Source organism: Scleropages formosus, chromosome 10 (genome assembly GCF_900964775.1).
Source record: "Scleropages formosus chromosome 10, fSclFor1.1, whole genome shotgun sequence".
Taxonomy (NCBI): Eukaryota; Metazoa; Chordata; class Actinopteri; order Osteoglossiformes; family Osteoglossidae; genus Scleropages; species Scleropages formosus.
In genome coordinates, this window is record NC_041815.1 from 7,817,549 (window position 1) to 7,836,930 (window position 19,382).

At 45.9% G+C, this 19,382-nt stretch overlaps 2 protein-coding genes across 4 annotated transcripts; both read left to right on the plus strand.

The window, feature by feature from the left end:
- The first annotated feature begins 264 nt into the window (after positions 1–264).
- Positions 265–7,012, plus strand: b3gnt2l (UDP-GlcNAc:betaGal beta-1,3-N-acetylglucosaminyltransferase 2, like). Of its 3 annotated transcripts, XM_018763501.2 has the most exons (3): positions 268–584; positions 2,240–2,303; positions 3,699–7,012. In XM_018763501.2, the coding sequence occupies exon 3, from the start codon at positions 3,794–3,796 to the stop codon at positions 5,168–5,170; it is 1,377 nt and encodes a 458-aa protein (XP_018619017.1). In that variant the 5' UTR covers positions 268–584; positions 2,240–2,303; positions 3,699–3,793; the 3' UTR covers positions 5,171–7,012. The 3 variants fall into 3 exon arrangements, with proteins under 3 accessions (XP_018619009.1, XP_018619017.1, XP_029111761.1); XM_018763493.2 differs by lacking the exon at positions 2,240–2,303 and having other exon boundaries at positions 265–584; XM_029255928.1 differs by lacking the exon at positions 268–584 and having other exon boundaries at positions 1,672–2,303.
- A 4,736-nt stretch (positions 7,013–11,748) lies between these two features.
- exosc5 (exosome component 5) lies at positions 11,749–17,744 on the plus strand. The gene is made up of 6 exons (XM_018764292.1): positions 11,749–11,878; positions 12,400–12,513; positions 16,414–16,535; positions 16,642–16,782; positions 17,239–17,328; positions 17,567–17,744. The coding sequence occupies exons 1-6, from the start codon at positions 11,761–11,763 to the stop codon at positions 17,660–17,662; spliced, it is 681 nt and encodes a 226-aa protein (XP_018619808.1). The 5' UTR covers positions 11,749–11,760; the 3' UTR covers positions 17,663–17,744.
- Positions 17,745–19,382: the final 1,638 nt, after the last annotated feature.

Below are 19,382 nucleotides of genomic sequence, written 5' to 3' on the forward strand. Positions count from 1 at the left end.
CTGTGGTTTCTGCTCAGCCTGTATGTGATAACTCAGGGGACGGTTCTTGCTCTGGCAGGAGTGTATGGACCTTAAGCTGATGTGAAGGTCAGTGAGTGAGGAGATCCATGATCTCGCTCCCACGGTGATAGATCCTCATCCTGCGGGCAATTCAAGTGAGACATTGAAACCGCACCAATCTGAACTGTTTGTACTGTGATTTTTTTAGAACCACCTGAGGACAAGGCGCAGGAACTCGGGACTCCCTCAGCGCAACCTCGAGTGGCTTTTTTTTTTTTTTCCTTTTTCTTTGTTAAGCGAAGTTGTAGTTTCCCTGTGCAGTGCAGAGACACGGAAACCTGCCAGGGCCACCTGCGTATCTCAGGTGGTAGGTAGGTAAGTATGTAGGTTGGTCTCCTCGACCCACCCACTCCACTCCACTCCACTCTACAATACGGAAGTCCTCGAACCGGGGACCGCCGGCTCCCAGCGCCCGCGCGCCCTCTCACGTTAACATTCTGTCGCATTTTGAATTAAGGTTATTAGTTTAAATTCCGTTTTTTGACGGTGCGCGGAGGAAAAGCAGCAGCGAAGCCCTCCGTTCCGTAAGTACCCAGCGCTGTGTGTGTGTGTGTGTTCGTTCGTTCGTTGCGCGTCCGGATCCATCCGCTGTGTGTGGGGGAAATGAGTGAGACTGTCGTGGGCTAAAATGGCACAACATGTGCGATTCCTCCTCAGCGTTTCAGTAAATTAGTAATATCGCCTTTAGCACGAGGTTTCCGTGATATTTGGTGCCAGTGTTGGGTATCGTCAGTCGGGCTGGTAACGGATCCGTGTCGGAGCACGCGCCGCCCGTCATGTTACACCACTCAGGATGTGCGCGTTTACCCTTTCTTTGTCCTTGTTTCTAAATAACCCTCCAAAATTGTCTCCGATCTTTATGAACGCCTAGGGATTTAAAAGGCTGTCGGGAGAAATAAGTATAGTTTTATCGTGCGTAGTAGGGTGTACTATTGCGCCGAACAACAGTGGCTTTTAGGCAGTCCGTGTGACAGTGACGTAAAAAAGTAATGGAATAACGCAGTAAAAAAATGTGCTCATAATTTTGTGGTAATGATTCAAAAATGAGCTGAAATGTCAAATGACAGGAACTACAGTCAACGACACCAGCTTTCGCTTTAAAATTTCATATACGGAACGTTCTCGAACCGAGCGATTAAAATAATCCCAGATCTGTAATCAACAAGCTCGGGTTTTTTTTTTTTTTTCTTCTTTTTTTTTTTTTTTTTTTAAAAACACGCTTTCTTATAGAGTTGAGGATGTACAAGCTCGGTTTATTCAGCTTCCATCTGAATGAGAAGTAAATATCACATCAACGAGGCAGCCAAAATATATGCTGTAAAGTTTATTTTAACTAGTACTGGCCGTGTACAGCTGCTAGTGCAGTGGTTAACGCTCCTTTGGATCCAAAGGTCGCAGGTTCGAATCCCCCCTATAGTACCCTTGAGCAAAGTACTTCCCCTAAATTGCTCCATTAAAATTACCCAGCTCTGTAAATGTAACCTTGTATAATGTAATTATGTATAACCTTTCATAATGATATTTTAATTATAAATGATTTATAATTATTACCTTGTATAATGTAATTAAAATAATGTAAAGCTTCTAATAACTGTAACCTTAACATATTAAGTCGCTTTGGAGAAAAGCATCAGCTAAATGAATAAATGTAAATGTGCCACTCTAACATCTCTGATTATGCTCATTAAAGAAAATTAGATTGATTGTATTACTTGACATAGGTGTAACAAGGCAGGGATCCCCCCCACAGGCATCTGAAATGTTGCCGCCACTATTTCTAGAGGAGGTGGCGTGATGGCGTAGCCCCTTTGCGGTGCCCAGACAGTTCAGGGGTAGTTTTTCCTCAATGAACCGTAGCATTTCCAGCCCCGCAAAGTTACCTTGTGCCAATAGACATGTGGATTGTCAGGTTGGGCGGCAACAAGAATGTTGCTCAATGGGTCCACATTACCCACCTTGTGCTCTTGTTTCAGGTGTTGTGTTAACACGTACCGCATTTCCCACCTGTTGCTAGCAGATCGCTCTCTTCTGTTGTCACCGCTTGATTAGGGTGATCTTTAGACAAACAGAATGTGTTGTTTAGTTCTGTAGTCTCGCTGGAGGCTGTTGCTCCCTTCCACAAGTGAGAGCCATTGTTGTTCATGCATGACTTGGTCTTTCTATCTATAATTGATCACAGGGGACTTTGCTGAACTACTGCTGCCAAAGAGATGTTTTGCTGCTCAGTGAACCAGAGATAATCTGTATGTTATATCAGTTTGTCCTCTTCCTCTTCCCGATAGTTTTCTCTTCTTTTCCTCTTCTTAACTACTTTGCATAATACTCACAGTGGTCCAAGCACACAGTATAACAGTTAAGGAAATGCACTTTTAACTCAAAGGTTTACTTACTCAGTCTGCTTCTCACTATTCCTGTAGATGATGTGAGCTAGGTATTTATCCTGAATTACTCCAATAAAGATAACCTCTGTATAAATGTGTCAAGTTCTATAAGGAGTGTTTTTTTTAGTGTGTGAGCTAAGCAGGGGGCGCGGTGGCGCAGCGGGTTTGACCGGGTCCTGCTCTCTGGTGGTTCTGGGGTTTGAGTCCTGCTTGGGGTGCCTTGCGACGGACTGGCGTCCCGTCCTCGGTGTGTCTCCTCCCCCTCCAGCCTTACGCCCTCTGTTGCTGGGTTAGGCTCTGGCTCTCCGCAACCCCGCTCAGGACAAGCTGCTTCAGCCAATGTGTGTATGTGTGTCAGCTAAGCAATAAATACATAATAAATGATAAAGTGGCTCTTGGGAGAGCAACCTGTTTTCTCAGTCATAATGCATCGCTCTGAAAGTCTCAATGTTCCCTGTTCACTTTGAGTCACACAGGAAGTCACAATAGACCACAGACACCACTGTAAATAGTAGCTGAAGGAAACCCTCAGCAAAATTTGCATTTTTAGCACCTAGTTGCCCCTATTTATGTATGTAGTGTTATGAGCCCACACACCTTATTCACCAAGGTGACTTACACTGCTAGATACACTACTTACAATGGGTCACTCATCCATACATCAGTGGAACACACTCTCTCTGTCGCTCACACGCTATGGGTGAACCTGAACAGCATGTCTTTGGAGTGTGGGAGGAAACCAGAGCTCTTGGAGGAAACCCACGGAGACACGGGGAGAACATGCAAACTCCAAACAGACTGAGCAGGGATCAAATCCATGTCCTCTTGCACCACCCAGGCGCTGTGAGACAGTAACGCTAGCGGCTGTGCCGCCAATTTCAACAATTATATTTAGAACAGGAGCATCTGGCCATTGGTAGCTTTTCAGAGAGGCTTACAGAGCAATGTGGTTTTATGGGCTGTTAAGGCTTGCAAGCTAAGAGTAATGCATCCTTACAGCTGAACTTCTGTTGTGAAAAAATAGTACATAAAAATTACCCAGCTGTATAAATGGGCAAATAGTTGTGAGTAGTTTAACATTGTAAGTCACTTTGGATAAAAAGTGTCAGCTGTTCAATAAATGTAAATGTTAATATAAATGATCGAAAACCAGGTTCAGAGAATCTGCCAGAGACACTATAATTTCAAGGTTTATGTGTTTTTGTGTTTGTTATGGCTCAACTAAACTCTGGTACTTGTTGGTTTTCTGTTTGCCAGACAAGGCTGCGAGTCGCACGGCCTGCATCTACACCGAGTGAGGTGAAACATCAGTCTTTGTCCCTTTCAGTCTGCTGCGTCCCTCTACGAGGTGTATGACTGCGAGAAGGCCTGCTCTCCCATCAGTTTGGAGCGTAAGAACAGGAAGCCCTTATTCCTTCTTAAAATTTGCGTCTTTCCTTGATGCGAGGATGCGGCGTGGCAAGACCTTCATCGCCGTGGCTCTCACCAGCAGCTCCGTCCTTGTGTTTCTGTTTTCCTCTTTGAGTAAAGTGAGCGTACCCACCAGCAAAGCACCGACAGGGGAGACGTTTGACATTCCCACACCCAGAAACCGTGTCAATGTGAGCGCCACCGTGATCCAAGTGCCGCAGTCTGTTTCCACAAAACATCCAGTCAAGCCGGACATCGCTATAATCTCAGAGAACTTCCGTAAGTCTGTTCCACAGAGCAGCGCTTACTGGAACAGGATGCAGAACTTTAACCTCAGGCAACTTGATTCAGGAAATTTCAAAGGAAATTCAGAAAAAGACGAGCAGTTACTCTGGTCCCAGTGCCATGCGCAGACCGTGGAGATGCTGAACACGAATATCCAGGATTTCAACTCATATCCACCCCTGTATCAGGACTTCCTGCAAGGAATGGAGTGCCGCACACCCCCCATCCTAATAGATCAGCCCCAAAAATGCGGTGGAAACGAGCAGACGTTCCTGTTGTTTGGCATAAAGTCTGTGCCTAACAACTTTCAGGAGCGGCAGACGGTGAGAGAGACGTGGGGCCAGGAGAAGCTGTACGAGGGAGGGCTCCAAGTGCGCCTTGTGTTTCTTCTAGGTGCCTGGTCCTTGAACGAACCGCACTTGGACATACTCCTGAAACATGAGGCGGATCAGTTTGGCGACGTTCTGCAGTGGGACTTCCGGGACTCTTTTTTCAACCTAACCTTGAAGGAGAATGTCTTCTTCAATTGGGTCTTAAAGCACTGCTCTCAAGCAAGGTTCATATTCAAGGGGGATGATGATGTGTTTGTCAACACGATGCTCATGGTGCACTTCCTTCAGTCCCTAGAGCCAGAAAAGGCCTCCACGCTTTATACAGGTCATGTTGTCACACAAGCGAGTCCCTTCCGTGATGCCAAGAATAAATATTACGTCCCCATGTCCTTCTTTGAGGGGGCATACCCTGTCTACACTGGTGGTGGAGGCTTCCTGTTTTCGGGCTCCCTGGTGCGGGACCTCTACCGGGTGTCGCAGTACATCCCCTTCTTTCCCATTGATGACGTCTACACCGGAATGTGCTTCCAGGCGCTGGGGATTCAGCCTGAGTCCCATAAAGACTTCCGGACATTTGATATCCGCGAGGAGGACCGGGACAATGCCTGCGTGCATAAGGACCTGGTCCTGGTGCACAAGCGCACCCCACAACAGATAATGCTGCTGTGGAAACGGATAAACAGTCCCCTGCTTACCTGCTGAGCGCTTCCCGGTGGCACGACAGCAATGTAAGAAGTCACCAATGAAAGATGTGGAAAGATCTCTTTTCTGTAATAGGTTGCTGCATCTAGCATCTCGCATCTCCTCGCTGTACATATACAAATTCCTGTAATGTCGAAGGCTATATTTACGGGCCTTATTTCCCATCTCTCTGTAGGATGTGCCTTCAGGTTTTTTAAATAATTCTGTAAAATACTCATTATAGCTGAGTACACACTCCTTTCCAAGGGTCCTTAACTAAACTGTTGAGGAAATTCATATGGAAAGGTCATGCACAGTCATATCTGGTCCTTGATCAGATTAAATTAATTTGGAGCATAAATTGCTGCGTAGCCTGTTTCCAGGCTGGTTTCACTCAAGTTTTGTATGTTTCTCTTCTGAAAAGAATACAGTGCAGTTATTTAAAATAAATCTTTTTTTTGTATTGAACCTGGACTGTAAAGGAAAAATGAGAATATTAACAATATAACAATAGGTTAATCAGTGCACATCGGTATAAGTTATTTTAATACATTATATGATAAACCTGATGTGTTACAATAATGCATAAAGATAAGATTTTGGCTTCTTCACTGACCTTTTGTAGATTGTGTTGATCTGTAGTAATACTGTATTTATGAGCAGCCCTATTTGTTACTTGTCATTTCCACATCAGTCTTCTGGAAGAGGCAGTTGGCTATATCTACATGTTTAGTGTAAAGTATGGTTGTAAAAAAACAAGTAGCATAAGTAAGAGCTTTTAGTAATGAACACATCTGTAGGGAGTAACAAGTTTTGTGTTGCTTTCATAGGTGATTTTTAAAAATGTTATGGACTTTTTATTAAACACTACCTTTGTTACTCTTATTTTGAAGAAACAGATGAGAAAACTCAGTTTTTACTCAGTATTATTAACTTCCCTTCGATAGATGAAAGCATGATAGTGGTTTTGTCAAGACGACCTACACTAGTGGTGGGTGACATTCCTTTAAATTTATTTTTAGTGCAAAATAAATGTATTAATTACATAAAGATTTGGGCTTCTGTAGGTGAAGTAAACATACCACAAAATAGTCCTACTATTTGGATCATGTTTTGCTGCAATGGACCAATTCACTTAGTCACTTAAGTTGCTAAAGTCACGTTAAAATGCCAAAGATCCTACAGGTGAATTTGGCTGTTTTTAGAGATTTTTTTTTCTTTTCAATATTTTCTGACTGTAACACATAACAGAAGTGTTACATTTACTGAAAGTAGTATCTGATATTTAGTACAATAAATCATGGCACCATTCTACTGTAGTTTATTTGGTTGGTGCTACTACTGACTATTTGGCACTTCAGTTATTTCTCCCCAGCCGTGTCAAGCTATGTGTTTTTTCATTATAGGTGTAATAACATATCTGTGGCAAAAAAATAATAGAAATAATAACATACTATATAATCTGTTTGAGCACATATGAAGAAAAAATGAATATTGTTTCTTATTTTCTTTTTCTATCTGTAAATGATTTATTTTTTTAATGTTAAAACCTTTTGTATTGAGGGTTGTCACATACTGTTTCTGGAGTATAGTTGCATCTCAGTTCTGTGTGAGTGTGCTTCCAAAAATGAAGAGCTCCAGGAAAGAAAATTTTTGCTAGCATTGACTATAAATCTGAATTTGACTTGGAGCTTCCAGGAAAGTCTGGTGCCTTATGGCAATATAACAAGCTACAGAGTTGTATGCCATTGTACCAGGCCCCTGCCTTACCTTGTTACCATGACATCTCTGAATTTTCAGATGACCTTGAGTGACAAATCTCTTAATTTCAGGGAAAACAATTTATGTGCAAGATTTTGCTGTGTTTTAATGCCTTATTTAATGTGCTTTTTTGTTTCATTAAAAAGTTACCAAAAGTTGCAAATGGATCAGCATCCTTAAAACTGTTCTGGAATAGTACACATATTTCACTAAATGAAAATTAATTGAAGATTTTTGGGGAAATCACTGTAACACACACACACACACACACACACACACACATTTTCTGAACCGCTTGTCCCATACGGGGTCGCGGGGAACCGGAGCCTAACCCGACAACACAGGGCGTAAAGCTGGAGAGGGAGGGGACACACCCAGGACGGGACACCAGTCCATCGCAAGGCACCCCAAGCGAGATTTGAACCCCAGACCCACCAGAGAGCAGGACCCGGTCCAACCCACTGCACCAGCACACCCCCAAAATCACTGTAACTTTACAATTAATTTAAATTTGTACAGGCTCTGAAGTAGCACTGAAAAATCCTGCTCTTTTAAGTATGTGTCTTTGGGCTGGATTTTGACAAGTGCGACATTATACTGTAGGTGTCTCTCAGCCTAATCTGAACAGGCTGTAACTGGTAACAACTGGTAACAGCTTCGAGAATGACTGAGAAGGATAAATAGATTCCACTGAGACTTTGTCAAATCTAAGGCTTATGTTCACAGATAGCTTATAAAGTTACACCTACACCAGTTGAGCAGAACCATGAATAAAGTAGGCCTGCTGTAGAAAATACATATAGTGAATATTTTTATACCACATTTTCCAGTCCTATCTCTGGCACATCTCTCATGTTCTAAACCTGGTCCCTATTACAACTGTCTTGTGGGTCATTATGAGAATGTTAAAATAGATATATACAGTATATAAATATATATATTTTATGCAAGCAACCCAAGGTAAAGCATTTTAAATTTAGTAGAAGTTTGCATTTGTTTATGTATTCATTTGTCACATTTCTCAAGAAGGAACATATAATGTATGGTGACAAGGATTTACGTGAGCCTACATGTTCATTTCACTATCAGATCCACTGACCAGGATGGGCATGACTCACATGCAAGCACACATGTTCTGTGTACGGTACACATGAATCCCAACAGGGACAACATGCGTTGACATGGGTGTTTTACCATTCCCATTGTGTTCAAGGTAGAAATGTAACAAGAGACAAGGCATCAGAGAGCAGACACTCCTCACTGTGCTTGAATTCAAGTCATTCTTTTTTAATGCTCATGCTGTCACAAAGACCTACTAAGTACACACACACACACACACACACACACACACACACACACACACACACACACACACACACACTGACTGAAACCACTAGTCCCACAGCAAGCCAGAGCCAAACCCAGCAACACAGGGCACAAGGCTGGAGGGGGAGGCGACACACACAGGACGGGATGCCAGTCCATCGCAAGGCACCCCAAGCAGGACTCAAACCTCAGACCCACCAGACAGCAGGCACAGGCCAAACCCACTGCACCACCACGCCCCACTACTAGGTATGTGTGCATAAAAGGGTGGTGATCTGCCTATCAGAGATGGATTACAAACTCGTATAACAGAACTTCATGCATTAAGGTGTGTTTCATTCCTTTCAACCTTACAAATGCACAGCTCTCCTTCATTTAGACATAATGTACACCTGTGCTCCCTTACAGGCAGATGCTGTGGTTACTTGTACAGATCGAGGGGGTTTGTCTTCTATTATTGGAGGTGCTTTCACAGTGCTTCCTGCTGCTTGTTCAGGCTACCTGCTATTTTGTGGTGGAAATATGAGAAACCAGCTCTGGCTGGTACCTTTCAGCTCTCTCCCAGGCCTCCATGACACGCTAGCGTGACTGATTCTGCCAGTCATGCTCCTCTGCGTTAGACCAGCAGCTGCAGGTCACCACGTAGCGGTGTAACTGTAAGATTGCGTGGTCCTGTTTGCTCAGTAGGTCAAGCTGTTGTCGCTGGTGCTATGGTGGCAAACCCTGCAGGAAATGACTCAAAAGTCAACTCTAGGTAGCTCAGACTTCAGCATCTTGGGGATTTATTATCCTTATCAGCTAAAAGAGTGAAATAACAAGGTGAATGTTTCATAACACTGCTTGCCAGTGTCTGCTATATGTGCAGCGAACAGAAAGACAGTACAGACTGCATATTCAACAGCAATGAAAGCTAACAAAATCGAGGCCATGACCTGTAGGGTATAGCCTAGAAGGGAAAAGGCTGGTTCTCGGTAGCGGCTCTTTGCTGAGCCTCCTCGATGGCATTGTAGACTACGAAACTCTTTGCCGTCGACTTGCATTGACATCATGCCATCGCCTGGGGTATGTATAGCTGCCAGCAGAAGGTGGCACAGCAGCCTAAAGCTCACATTACAATCACTTTTACAGTAAAAAGATGGCAAGAGGCAAGTAGAACACAGTTTTAGAGCCATCTTTTACCAACTCCACTGCCACAGTAGTGTTCATTGATCAGGGTATATCCTGCATAGTTGTTGTTGCTGTACAAGAAGGTGGTGCAGATCTCCAGAGTGGCTGAGAAGTTGAGCCCAGTGTGGGTGTCCCCTTTGCCAGCTGCTCCCTCACTAAAGTAGCGGATCATCACACAACAGGAATTCTCTCTTTTCAATGCATAAGCCGCGCCAGTCACTAATGGGAAATGCTCACAATGGGCCTTGTCTAATAAGGCCATCTAAAAGGGGGGTAAATGTGCATATGCATCCTAGATCCATGCTATTGTCCAGTAACACCAAATTAGCTGAGGACCAAAAGCTTATAACTACCTATGTGACAAGGCTTTGTGCAATCTTGCCAAGATTTAAGTGAACAAAGGGTGGAGAAAAATTGAGTACAGGGATACACTCATACACACAGCCTGTGGAATGTGTGTGGCAAGAAGGGAGGAGATTGTCACAAAGCAATGGTCCTTGTGGTCACAGTGGAAAGGCATTTCACAGAAGATGTAATTTTGGGACAGCAGGTAGCACAGTGGTTGTATCTACTGCCTTTTGACTTGGAGGTGGCTGGTTCAAATCCCACCTCCTACTGTAGTACCCTTGAGCAAGGTACTTACCCCCCCTTAACTCCAATAAAAATGACTCAGTTGCACAGCACGTCGTCTCAACCGCTTGTCCCATTCGGGGTCGGCTATGAGTAAATAAAATTTGGTAGTTTAACACTGTCAACGGCACAAATATTGAAAGGTTTGACTATGCATTTTTTGCACTTTTGGTATTCATGTAACATTTTCCAAAAATATTTCTCCTTCAAAAATATGATGGCATTGCAGACATACCTGGTACGGTCAATGAGTTGTAATACTGGCCACTGTGTTTAGCTACTAAGCCCATTTTACTGCAACCACAGCAGTGCCAAACAGCAGCCAGTTTTTCAACAGCCATATTGGCTGTACCATATATACATAACATACATAAAGCCTGGATTCATAAAGGTAAAATAGGACGAAATTTGGTCTTGGAACACAGGAATGTCCATATCTATAAAGAAATGTAGCACAGCTTTGACAGTATCTACTCATTTTGACAAATCGTCAGGGAGAGAATGAAAAGGGAGGAGAGGCTTATGGTCACACGGTGACTCACCTGGATACAGGTGACTTACCAGCCTCTGAGGCTCATACAGAATACAATCCATTGAGAGCCATGTTCTGAGAGAAGTTCACCCTCACCACTTTTGGGAACTAAACAGTTCAGAGGGACAGAACATTTGGAAACAGGTTGAGCAAAAACTATTTGCATGAGTAACTGGGGACAAACGGCACATTAAAGGGATGTATGTACACAGCATCTGTTCTGACTGAAGAAAACAGAGTCACATAAGGATTGAAAGGCTGACATAGGAAGGGTCTCACTGATGCTTTTTGACTGAAAATTTGAAGATCTTGCACTGAACCCAGCACCAGATAGCCTAGTAGAGAAAACACTTGACTGCATGTGGTCGTGACACCAGAGCAGCACACTTCCTCTTCTGGTAACCAAACCATAACACACTTCAAATGCCTCTATTGCTCACCATGCTCATCGCGTGTCATGAAATCGACAGCTCGGCTCATGTCTGTTCGCTTATGTGCAGCTTTAAGTTGGAATGAGGGCAGAGAAAAAACTCGCATGATGGTGCACCCCGGCATGAACACAGTACACTTGATTTATAACTTTTTTATTCGACCAATTTCAGTGGGCCCTTGAACTTGTGTGGGGATATATATAAACTTTAAATGTAACTTCTCAAAAGGCACAATTTTATTTCTTTTGGCAAGCTGCAAAACGCGTTCTTAAAGTGGTTCTGAAAGGAAGGGAATACGAAGGTGCGACGCTAACCCTTCAAAGCGACAAACTGTCATTATATCAAATTTTTTATTTTTTTTATTATGAAACAAATCACACACAATACCAGAACATTAATTCAGAACAGTCAACCTAGCCAGGGGGAATATTTTTTTTTTTTTTTAAAAAAAGGAAATTATAAAACACTCCAATAACCAAATATTACATCAAGACCTTAAAAATATCACAATATTAAGAAACAGTCTTAATAATAGTCTTCTTATTATCACATTCCTTGATAGTGTCAATGTACTGCTTAACTTCTTTCAGAAAAACAGAAAATATAGCCCTTTTATTAGCAAATTTTGACCTGTGTATATGATATTTAGCCAAAATATCATTATATCAAATGTACAGCAATTTTTTAGCCTCGTCGCACAAATTATACGCGACGGCGTTGAGCAAACGTCACACCATACGTCATAATTCCGCGACAACAGCAACATGCACAATGCGAGAAACGCGATGGAGGTTGAAAGCTCGTCAACGTGCGCACTGAGGGAATTCGGCTGCGAGCAAAGTCTGTTGTCCAGGCCGGATGGCTCGTCGTCCTTTATTCAAGGCATGTGATGTGTTATCTTTTAGTTTTATGTTTTATGAGAGCTACTGATTAACCTGCCAGCTTGAGTTTGTCTAACCCATCATCATGCCTGGCATGACCAGGCAGTAGGGAATTCTTAATAACTCTGTGTCCATTAAGGGTAAGTAAGTGCCAGTCTGGGTACAGCGGCAGGAACTGAAACAGGCATCTTATGATTAGAACGCGAGAGCCATAACTTAAGTTATGGCATAACCATCGATTCTGCCACCTACCGAGCTCTTCTATAATTACTGCTGATGTTTCACTTAGTCACTTAGTTTCTGCTCATATGATCATCTATTCTAAGTCAGCAGATTCACTTCTGGAAATTCTAACTTTGAAGTTTACACCAAATGTTTTCTATCTCAGTGGTTGCAAACGTGTCTGACTATGTGCTTTTTATGCACTGAGTCCTGAAGTCCTGCTTATGAAATCGGTGGTGTGTGTGTGTGTGTGTGTGTGTGTGTGTGTGTGTGTGTGTGTGTGTGTGTGTGGTAATTCAGGGGACACCAGTGTTCTGGCAGGAGTGTATGGACCTGCTGATGTGAAGGTCAGTAAGGAGATCCATGATCGCGCTACGTTGGAGGTCCTCATCCAGCCCAAAGTGGGCATGTCGGGTAAGACGCTGAGCCTGCACCATTCGGATACTTCATAGTGTCAGTTGTAACTGATTTAACTGGCATAAATAGCAATCACATCACTGATTCACAGCCTCAGCTTCCAGTCTGGAAAGTATTTTTGGGGACCAGGGGCACCTAATAATTTTTGTTCATTTTATTGGCTCTGAGTGGCTGACAGCATCAGATTGACTGTGGATATTTCCTAATTATTACTGATGCAAGGTATTTTAAAGTCCTGGGCGGGGGGGGGGCTCGCATGCGAGCGTCTGGTGGCCAGGTCTATGCCCACGGGGCCTGTCCGGGCTCAGCCCGAAGCCAAAACGTGGAGTCGCTCTTCGGTGGGCTCACCACCTGCCGGAGAGACCATAAGGGGCCGGTGCGTTGTGATTTGGGCGGTGGTCGGGGCCGAGTGCCCGGTCGACCCAAACCTCGGGCGCCAGCTCTGGCTTTTGGGACTTGGAATGTCACCTCACTGGCGGGGAAGGAGCCTGAGCTAGTGCAGGAGGTTGAGAGATACCGTCTAGATATAGTCAGGCTCACTTCCACTCACAGCTTGGGTTCTGGAACCACTCTTCTCGACCAAGGGTGGACTCTCCACTATTCTGGCGTTGCCCAGGGTGAGAGGTGGCGGGCTGGTGTGGGCTTATTAATAGCCCCCCAGTTCAGCCGCCATGTGTTGGAGTCTACCCCGGTGAACGAGAAGGTCGTCTCCCTGCGCCTTCGGGTCAGGGAACGGTCTCTCACTGTCGTTTGTGCTTATGCGCCTAGCGGCAGTGTAGAGTACCCGGCCTCTTTGGAGTCCCTGGAGGGCGTGCTGGAAAGCGCTCTCACTGGGGACTCTGTCGTTCTACTGGGGGACTTTAACGCTCATGTGGGCAGCGACAGTGACACCAGGAGGGGCGTGATTGGGAGGAACGGCCTCCCTGATCTGAACCTGAGCGGTGAGTTGTTATTGGATTTCTGTGCTAGTTGCGGTTTGTCCATAACAAACACCACGTTCAAGCATAAGGGTGTCCATCAGTGCACGTGGCACCAGGACGCCGTAGGTCGGAGGTCGATGATCAACTTTGTAGTCATTTCTTCTGATCTTCGGCCATATGTCTTGGACACTCGGGTGAAGAGAGGGGCTGAGTTGTTAACTGATCACCACCTGGTGGTGAGTTGGATTCGATGGCGGGGGAAAAAGCTGGATAGACCTGGCAGGCCCAAACGCATAGTGAGGGTTTGTTGGGAACGTTTGGCGGAGGCCCCTGTCAGAGAGGTCTTCAACTCCCACCTCCGACAGAGCTTCAACCAGGTCCCGAGGGAGAGTGGGGACATTGAGTCCGAATGGACTATGTTCCACACCTCCATTGTCGGGGCGGTGGTTCGGAGCTGCGGCCGTAAAGTTTCTGGCACCTGTCGCGGCGGCAATCCCCGAACACAGTGGTGGACACCGGAGGTAAGGGATGCTGTCAAGCTGAAGAAGGAGTTCTATCGGGCCTGGCTGGCTCACGGGACTCCTGAGGCAGCTGACGGGTACTGGCGGGCTAAGCGGAACGTGGCTCTGGCAGTCGCCGCGGCAAAAACTTGGGCCTGGGAGGAGTTCGGCGAGGCCATGGAGGAAGACTTCCGGTCGCCCTCAAAGAGATTCTGGTAAACTGTCCGGTGGCTTGGAAGGGGGAAGCAGTGTTCCGCCAACACTGTTTACGGTGGAAGTGGTGCGCTGCTGACCTCAACTGAGGATGTCGTCGGGCGGTCGAAGGAGTACTTTGAAGATCTCCTCAATCCCTCCGACACGCCTTCCGTAGAGGAAGCTGAGGCTGGGGACTCGGAGGGGGACTCGTCCATTACCCTGGCTGAAGTTGCTGCGGTAGTCAGAAAACTCCTCGGTGGCAAGGCCCCGGGGGTGGATGAGATCCGCCCCGAGTTTCTCAAGTCTCTGGATGTTGTGGGGCTGTCTTGGCTGACACGCCTCTGCAGCATTGCGTGGAGCTCGGGAACGGTGCCTCTGGACTGGCAGACCGGGGTGGTGGTCCCTCTTTTCAAGAAGGGGGACCGGAGATTGTGTTCCAACTAGAGGGGGATCACACTCCTTAGTCTCCTTGGGAAAGTCTATGCCGGTGTACTGGAGAGGAGAATCCGACCGATAGTCGAACCTCGGATTCAGGAGGAGCAATGCGGTTTTCGCCCTGGCCGTGGAACACTGGACCAGCTCTATACCCTCACTAGGGTGTTGGAGGGTTCATGGGAGTTTGCCCAACCAGTCCATATATGTTTTGTGGGCCTGGAGAAGGCATTCGACCGTGTCCCTCGTGGCATCCTGTGGGAGGTACTTTGGGATTATGGGGTCCAGGGCTTGCTGCTACAGGCTGCTCGTTCCCCGTATGACCGGAGCAGGAGCTTGGTTCGCATTGCCGGCAGTAAGTCAGACCTGTTCCTGGTTCATATTGGGCTCCGCCAGGGCTGCCCTTTGTCACCGATTCTGTTCATTAGCTTCATGGACAGAATTTCTAGGCGCAGCCAGAGAACAGAGGGTGTCTGTTTTGGTGGCTGCAGGGTCTCGTCTCTGCTTTTTGCGGACGATGTGGTCCTGTTGACTTCATCGACTCAAGACTTGCGGCGTGCACTGGAGAGGTTTGCAGCCGAATGCGAAGCGGCAGGGATGAGAATCAGCACCTCCAAATCCGTGGCCACGGTTCTCAGTCGGAAAAAGGTGGATTGCCCCCTCCGGGTTAGGGGGGAGCTCCTCCCTCAAGTGGAGGAGTTTAAGTATCTCGGGGTCTTGTTCACGAGTGAGGGAAAAATGGAGCGGCAGGTTGACGGACGGATCGGTGCGGCGTCCGCAGTAATGCGGTCATTGTACCGGTCTGTTGTGGTGAAGAGGGAGCTGAGTCGTAAGGCGAAGCTCTCAATTTACCGGTCGATCTACGTTCCTACCCTCACCTATGGTCATGAACTCTGGATCATGACCGAAAGAATGAGATCGCGGATACAAGCGGCAGAAATGAGTTTCCTCCGCAGAGTGGCTGGGCGCACCCTTAGGGATAGGGTGAGGAGCGCAGTCACCCGGGAGGAGCTCGGAGTAGAGCCGTTGCTCCTCCGCATTGAGAGGATCCAGTTGAGGTGGCTCGGGCATCTGTTCCGGACACCTCCCTGGGGAGGTGTTCCGGGCATGTCCCACTGGGAGGAGGCCTCGGGGCAGACCCAGGACACGTTGGAGAGACTACGTCTCCCAACTGGCCTGGGAACGCCTTGGGGTTCCCCCAGAGGAACTGGAGGAGGTGTGCGGGGAGAGGGAAGTCTGGGGGGCTCTGCTCGGACTACTGCCCCCGCGACCCGGTCCCGGATAAGCGGAGGAAGATGGATGGATGGTATTTTAAAGTTGGGTGGACTATACAGGTAAACGCTGGTATGCCATTTCCTGCACTCCTATTTAGAAAATGTTCCATGGTTTTGTCATCTAACGTTTATAGTAATGTGAAAGGTACCTTAATATCAAGGTATTCCTGTCTTTATATGAGGGGTGGACCTGTATTGTGCGTCGATGCATTTATCGTGCAGTTCCGCCACTTGCCACAAGGTGGCGTCAATGTATTTACTACTCATTCCCTTCTTCTGAAGAGCTTTATGTTGGCACAGTAAATTTCTACATTTCTTCCCTCTATGAAGCTACGTACATAACTAAAGATTTAGCATTTTTATACCCATTTACACAATTTGAAGCTGTTCATACCTTATGCGTTGGCATGTTCTGTTTTTTTTTTTTTTTCTTTTTTTTTTTTTTTTTCCGACCTTTCAACTTTGAGCTGCAAGACCCATTTTTGGCTACTTGGCTACTACTTCACTTGCTGATGCGGCTCCTCTCGTCCTGTAACTTTTTACATGCGTGCGCTTTGTTCTCCTCTCGTTTCCTAGGTGTGCGGGAACGAGCACAGGAGCAGTGTGTGAGGGAGACCTGCGAGGCAGCTCTTCTGTCCTCGCTGCACCCTCGCTCGTCCTTGTCCCTTGTCCTCCAAATCATTCATGATGACGGCTCGGTATCCTTCCTGGCACTTTGTGGCCACTGCACGTGGAACTCAGAACCTCTGTCTCTGCACATTCAGCCTGTTGCGCCTCTCGGTGTTCCTTATCGCGGGCCTCCAGCTGCTGTCCTGCTGCCTAAACGCTGCCTGCATGGCCCTGATGGATGCAGGGCTACCCATGGGCTGCCTCTTCTGTGGTGTGACCTGCGCCATTGACCGTGATGGGAGAATTGTGACTGACCCTACAATGCAGCAGGAGAAGGTGCGCAACTCACTGCGATCACATAGGCCTGTGTTGTCCAAGTGACACTGTTAAAATAACATCTTTTCAAGTGCGTGCAACCGTACGTTCCCTCGTGGCGTTTGAATCAGACCATCGGAGTTCCATGACAGTTTTCCCCAGCATGGTCTTTATGTTTTCTCTGATGTGGCAGTGCATAGTGAGTTCATTGCTGAAAAAAACATTAATAGTAAGTTCCTTTGGACAAAGATGTATATAACAATAATAACTGAAACATTTACTTCATTTACATTTATTTCTGATTTTTAATTTTGACCGAAGAACACTCTTTTTGTGGTTGGTGCCTTTTAATGGTATTACTTTTTTCATTTTTTTTTTTTTTTTGACTTAGTCTATGAAATTAAACATTTGTGAGTCTTTGTTCCACATGATTCTGTAGACCAAGGCACATGTTGCTTTATGTTTTTGGTTTCCCAGGAAAGTCGGGCTTTGATGACCTTTGCCATTGACAGCACAGAGCGCAAGGTGTTGATGTCAACAACAAAAGGGTCTTTTTCAGTTAATGAGGTTGGTAAGCTTTTAACATCCAGAATGGTTCAAATAACTTGTGCCCTACGCTAAAGCGCTCAGCTGGTAGTTTATACAACCGAAAATGATCTGAAGCAGTCTATGCATGAGACAGAGCAGTTCTCGCTGTGGAGCATGCAGAGCTGCTGTTTTAGTGCTTTGTTGATAACATGCCATTAAATACGCCGCTATATAAAGCTTTTTTTTGGTGTCCCTGCTGTTCCCTCTCATTACGCAGCTGCAGCAGTGTATAGCAGTCAGCCAGCGGGCATCAGAGAAAATCTTCCAGTTCTACAGAGACTCTGTCAGAAGACGGTATTCCAAGACACTCTGATGTGGAACCTTTCAGTGCCTTTCTTGATGTGTTTTACTATGATTTGCCTGCTTTTTTTTGATTAATAAAACAAGATGTTATATGTCCATTTATTGGCAGTGGAGAAGTTTGTTTTTCCGATGCATTCTAGTCGTTCTAGACGATTCTGGCAGACAAAGGTGCACTGGATCAATGGCTTTGGGCTGGATCTCACTGTAACCCAGTTAATGGTGAGCTAAAACCAGCAGGAACAATCACTCTCTTAAGGGCTAAGGTTTTTTTTGTGGTGCTTATATGAAGTACAATGAAAAGTGTTTAAATGAGCTTTTATTGTATTAGTTTAGCAATTTCATATTTATACACATTTTTAGATAATGCCTGTTCCTGGGACTTGAGATCCCCATTCCAGGCAGCTTATATTGATGTTTGATGTATGTGTCTGGCAGAGCTAATTTACAAACCAATGGATGCTCAGTTGGCTCAGGGCAACATGGGTGCTGCGTGATAGGGGTCAGCAAGAGTCATGTGGTGCCGTTGCCCCAGCAGGAGGTGCGATGCACACCAGTAAGATGGAGGCCAAGGTGTCTGTCGCAAGGGCTCGTCCCGCTGGTCCTTCAAGCGTGCCGAAGTCCGGTAACGTCGGCTTTGCACGAACCTGCGAAAACAGCAAACTAGAGCCCTTCGAAAATACATGTGGCTAGAAAGATGGGCATTGTGGAAGAACATAAGTGAGATCTGAAACTGCAGTGGGTAATATTCCACATCCACAGTTAACACATTTGGCACACAAAACAACTGGCTTGTTGAATTTCTTCTGGCACACGTGTAAAATGGAGCATACAAATAATATGCGATCAAAACATAAGAAATTCAAACGCTGAGCGCAGAATCAGGTCTTACGAGAACCGGAATAAGCACTTTAGCGCATGGATTCTCAATTAACCAGATATGGTTTGAACGGCTAATCCCTATTTAATATTGCTTTAAAATGTTTTCTACCAGATCGGCCTGTGGTCAGGCAATCCGAAGCGGAGCGGAGCCAAAAACAAAAAAAAAAAAAGATGATGATGTTGTCGAGTTTAAATTCTAAGAAACTTTTTTTTTCGAGGGAAAATTCCTTCCATAACTGCTAAAGGAGATACTATCGGTTAAAAACGACATCCTCACCAGAGTTCTTATGCCTCGCTGTTTAGATTTAAGACAGAACATCTGAACAGCAGAGATCCGACAGAGAAGGACCTGAAAGACGAGCTTCAGCCGGACCTGTTATGCACCCGGTTTGGCGAAGGTCCATCAGCATTCTTTACATGCGCAGGTAGCAGAGCGGCTACAAATGATTCATATCAAAATTCCTGCTGCTTCCACAGTTCCGACCCATTTTTTTAATTCCATGTTTACTGAAAACGTAACTTGACTTTGTACCCGGGAGGATGGAGTTTCGCGGACGTATCGGAAGCGCCGCCGCTCTTTTTACAGGTCACATCGGCTCCTGTGGCTATTTTGCCGGCCACGGCAGACGGAGAGGAGCACATCCGCACCATCGGAACCGAACCGCGTGCTCAGATCTTGTGGAAGAGGCCCCCTGTTCCCTCTGGGAAGGGGATGGAGCGAGACTGATCTCCTGGGGTCTGTCTCGCTCTCAGGGGTCTTGCTGTTGACCTTCACGCCTTTGTCTTCGCCAACATCTGCTGTTCCGCAGCGGTCCGAACCGCGCGCGGCGCACGGCGGCGGAGCCCCATTT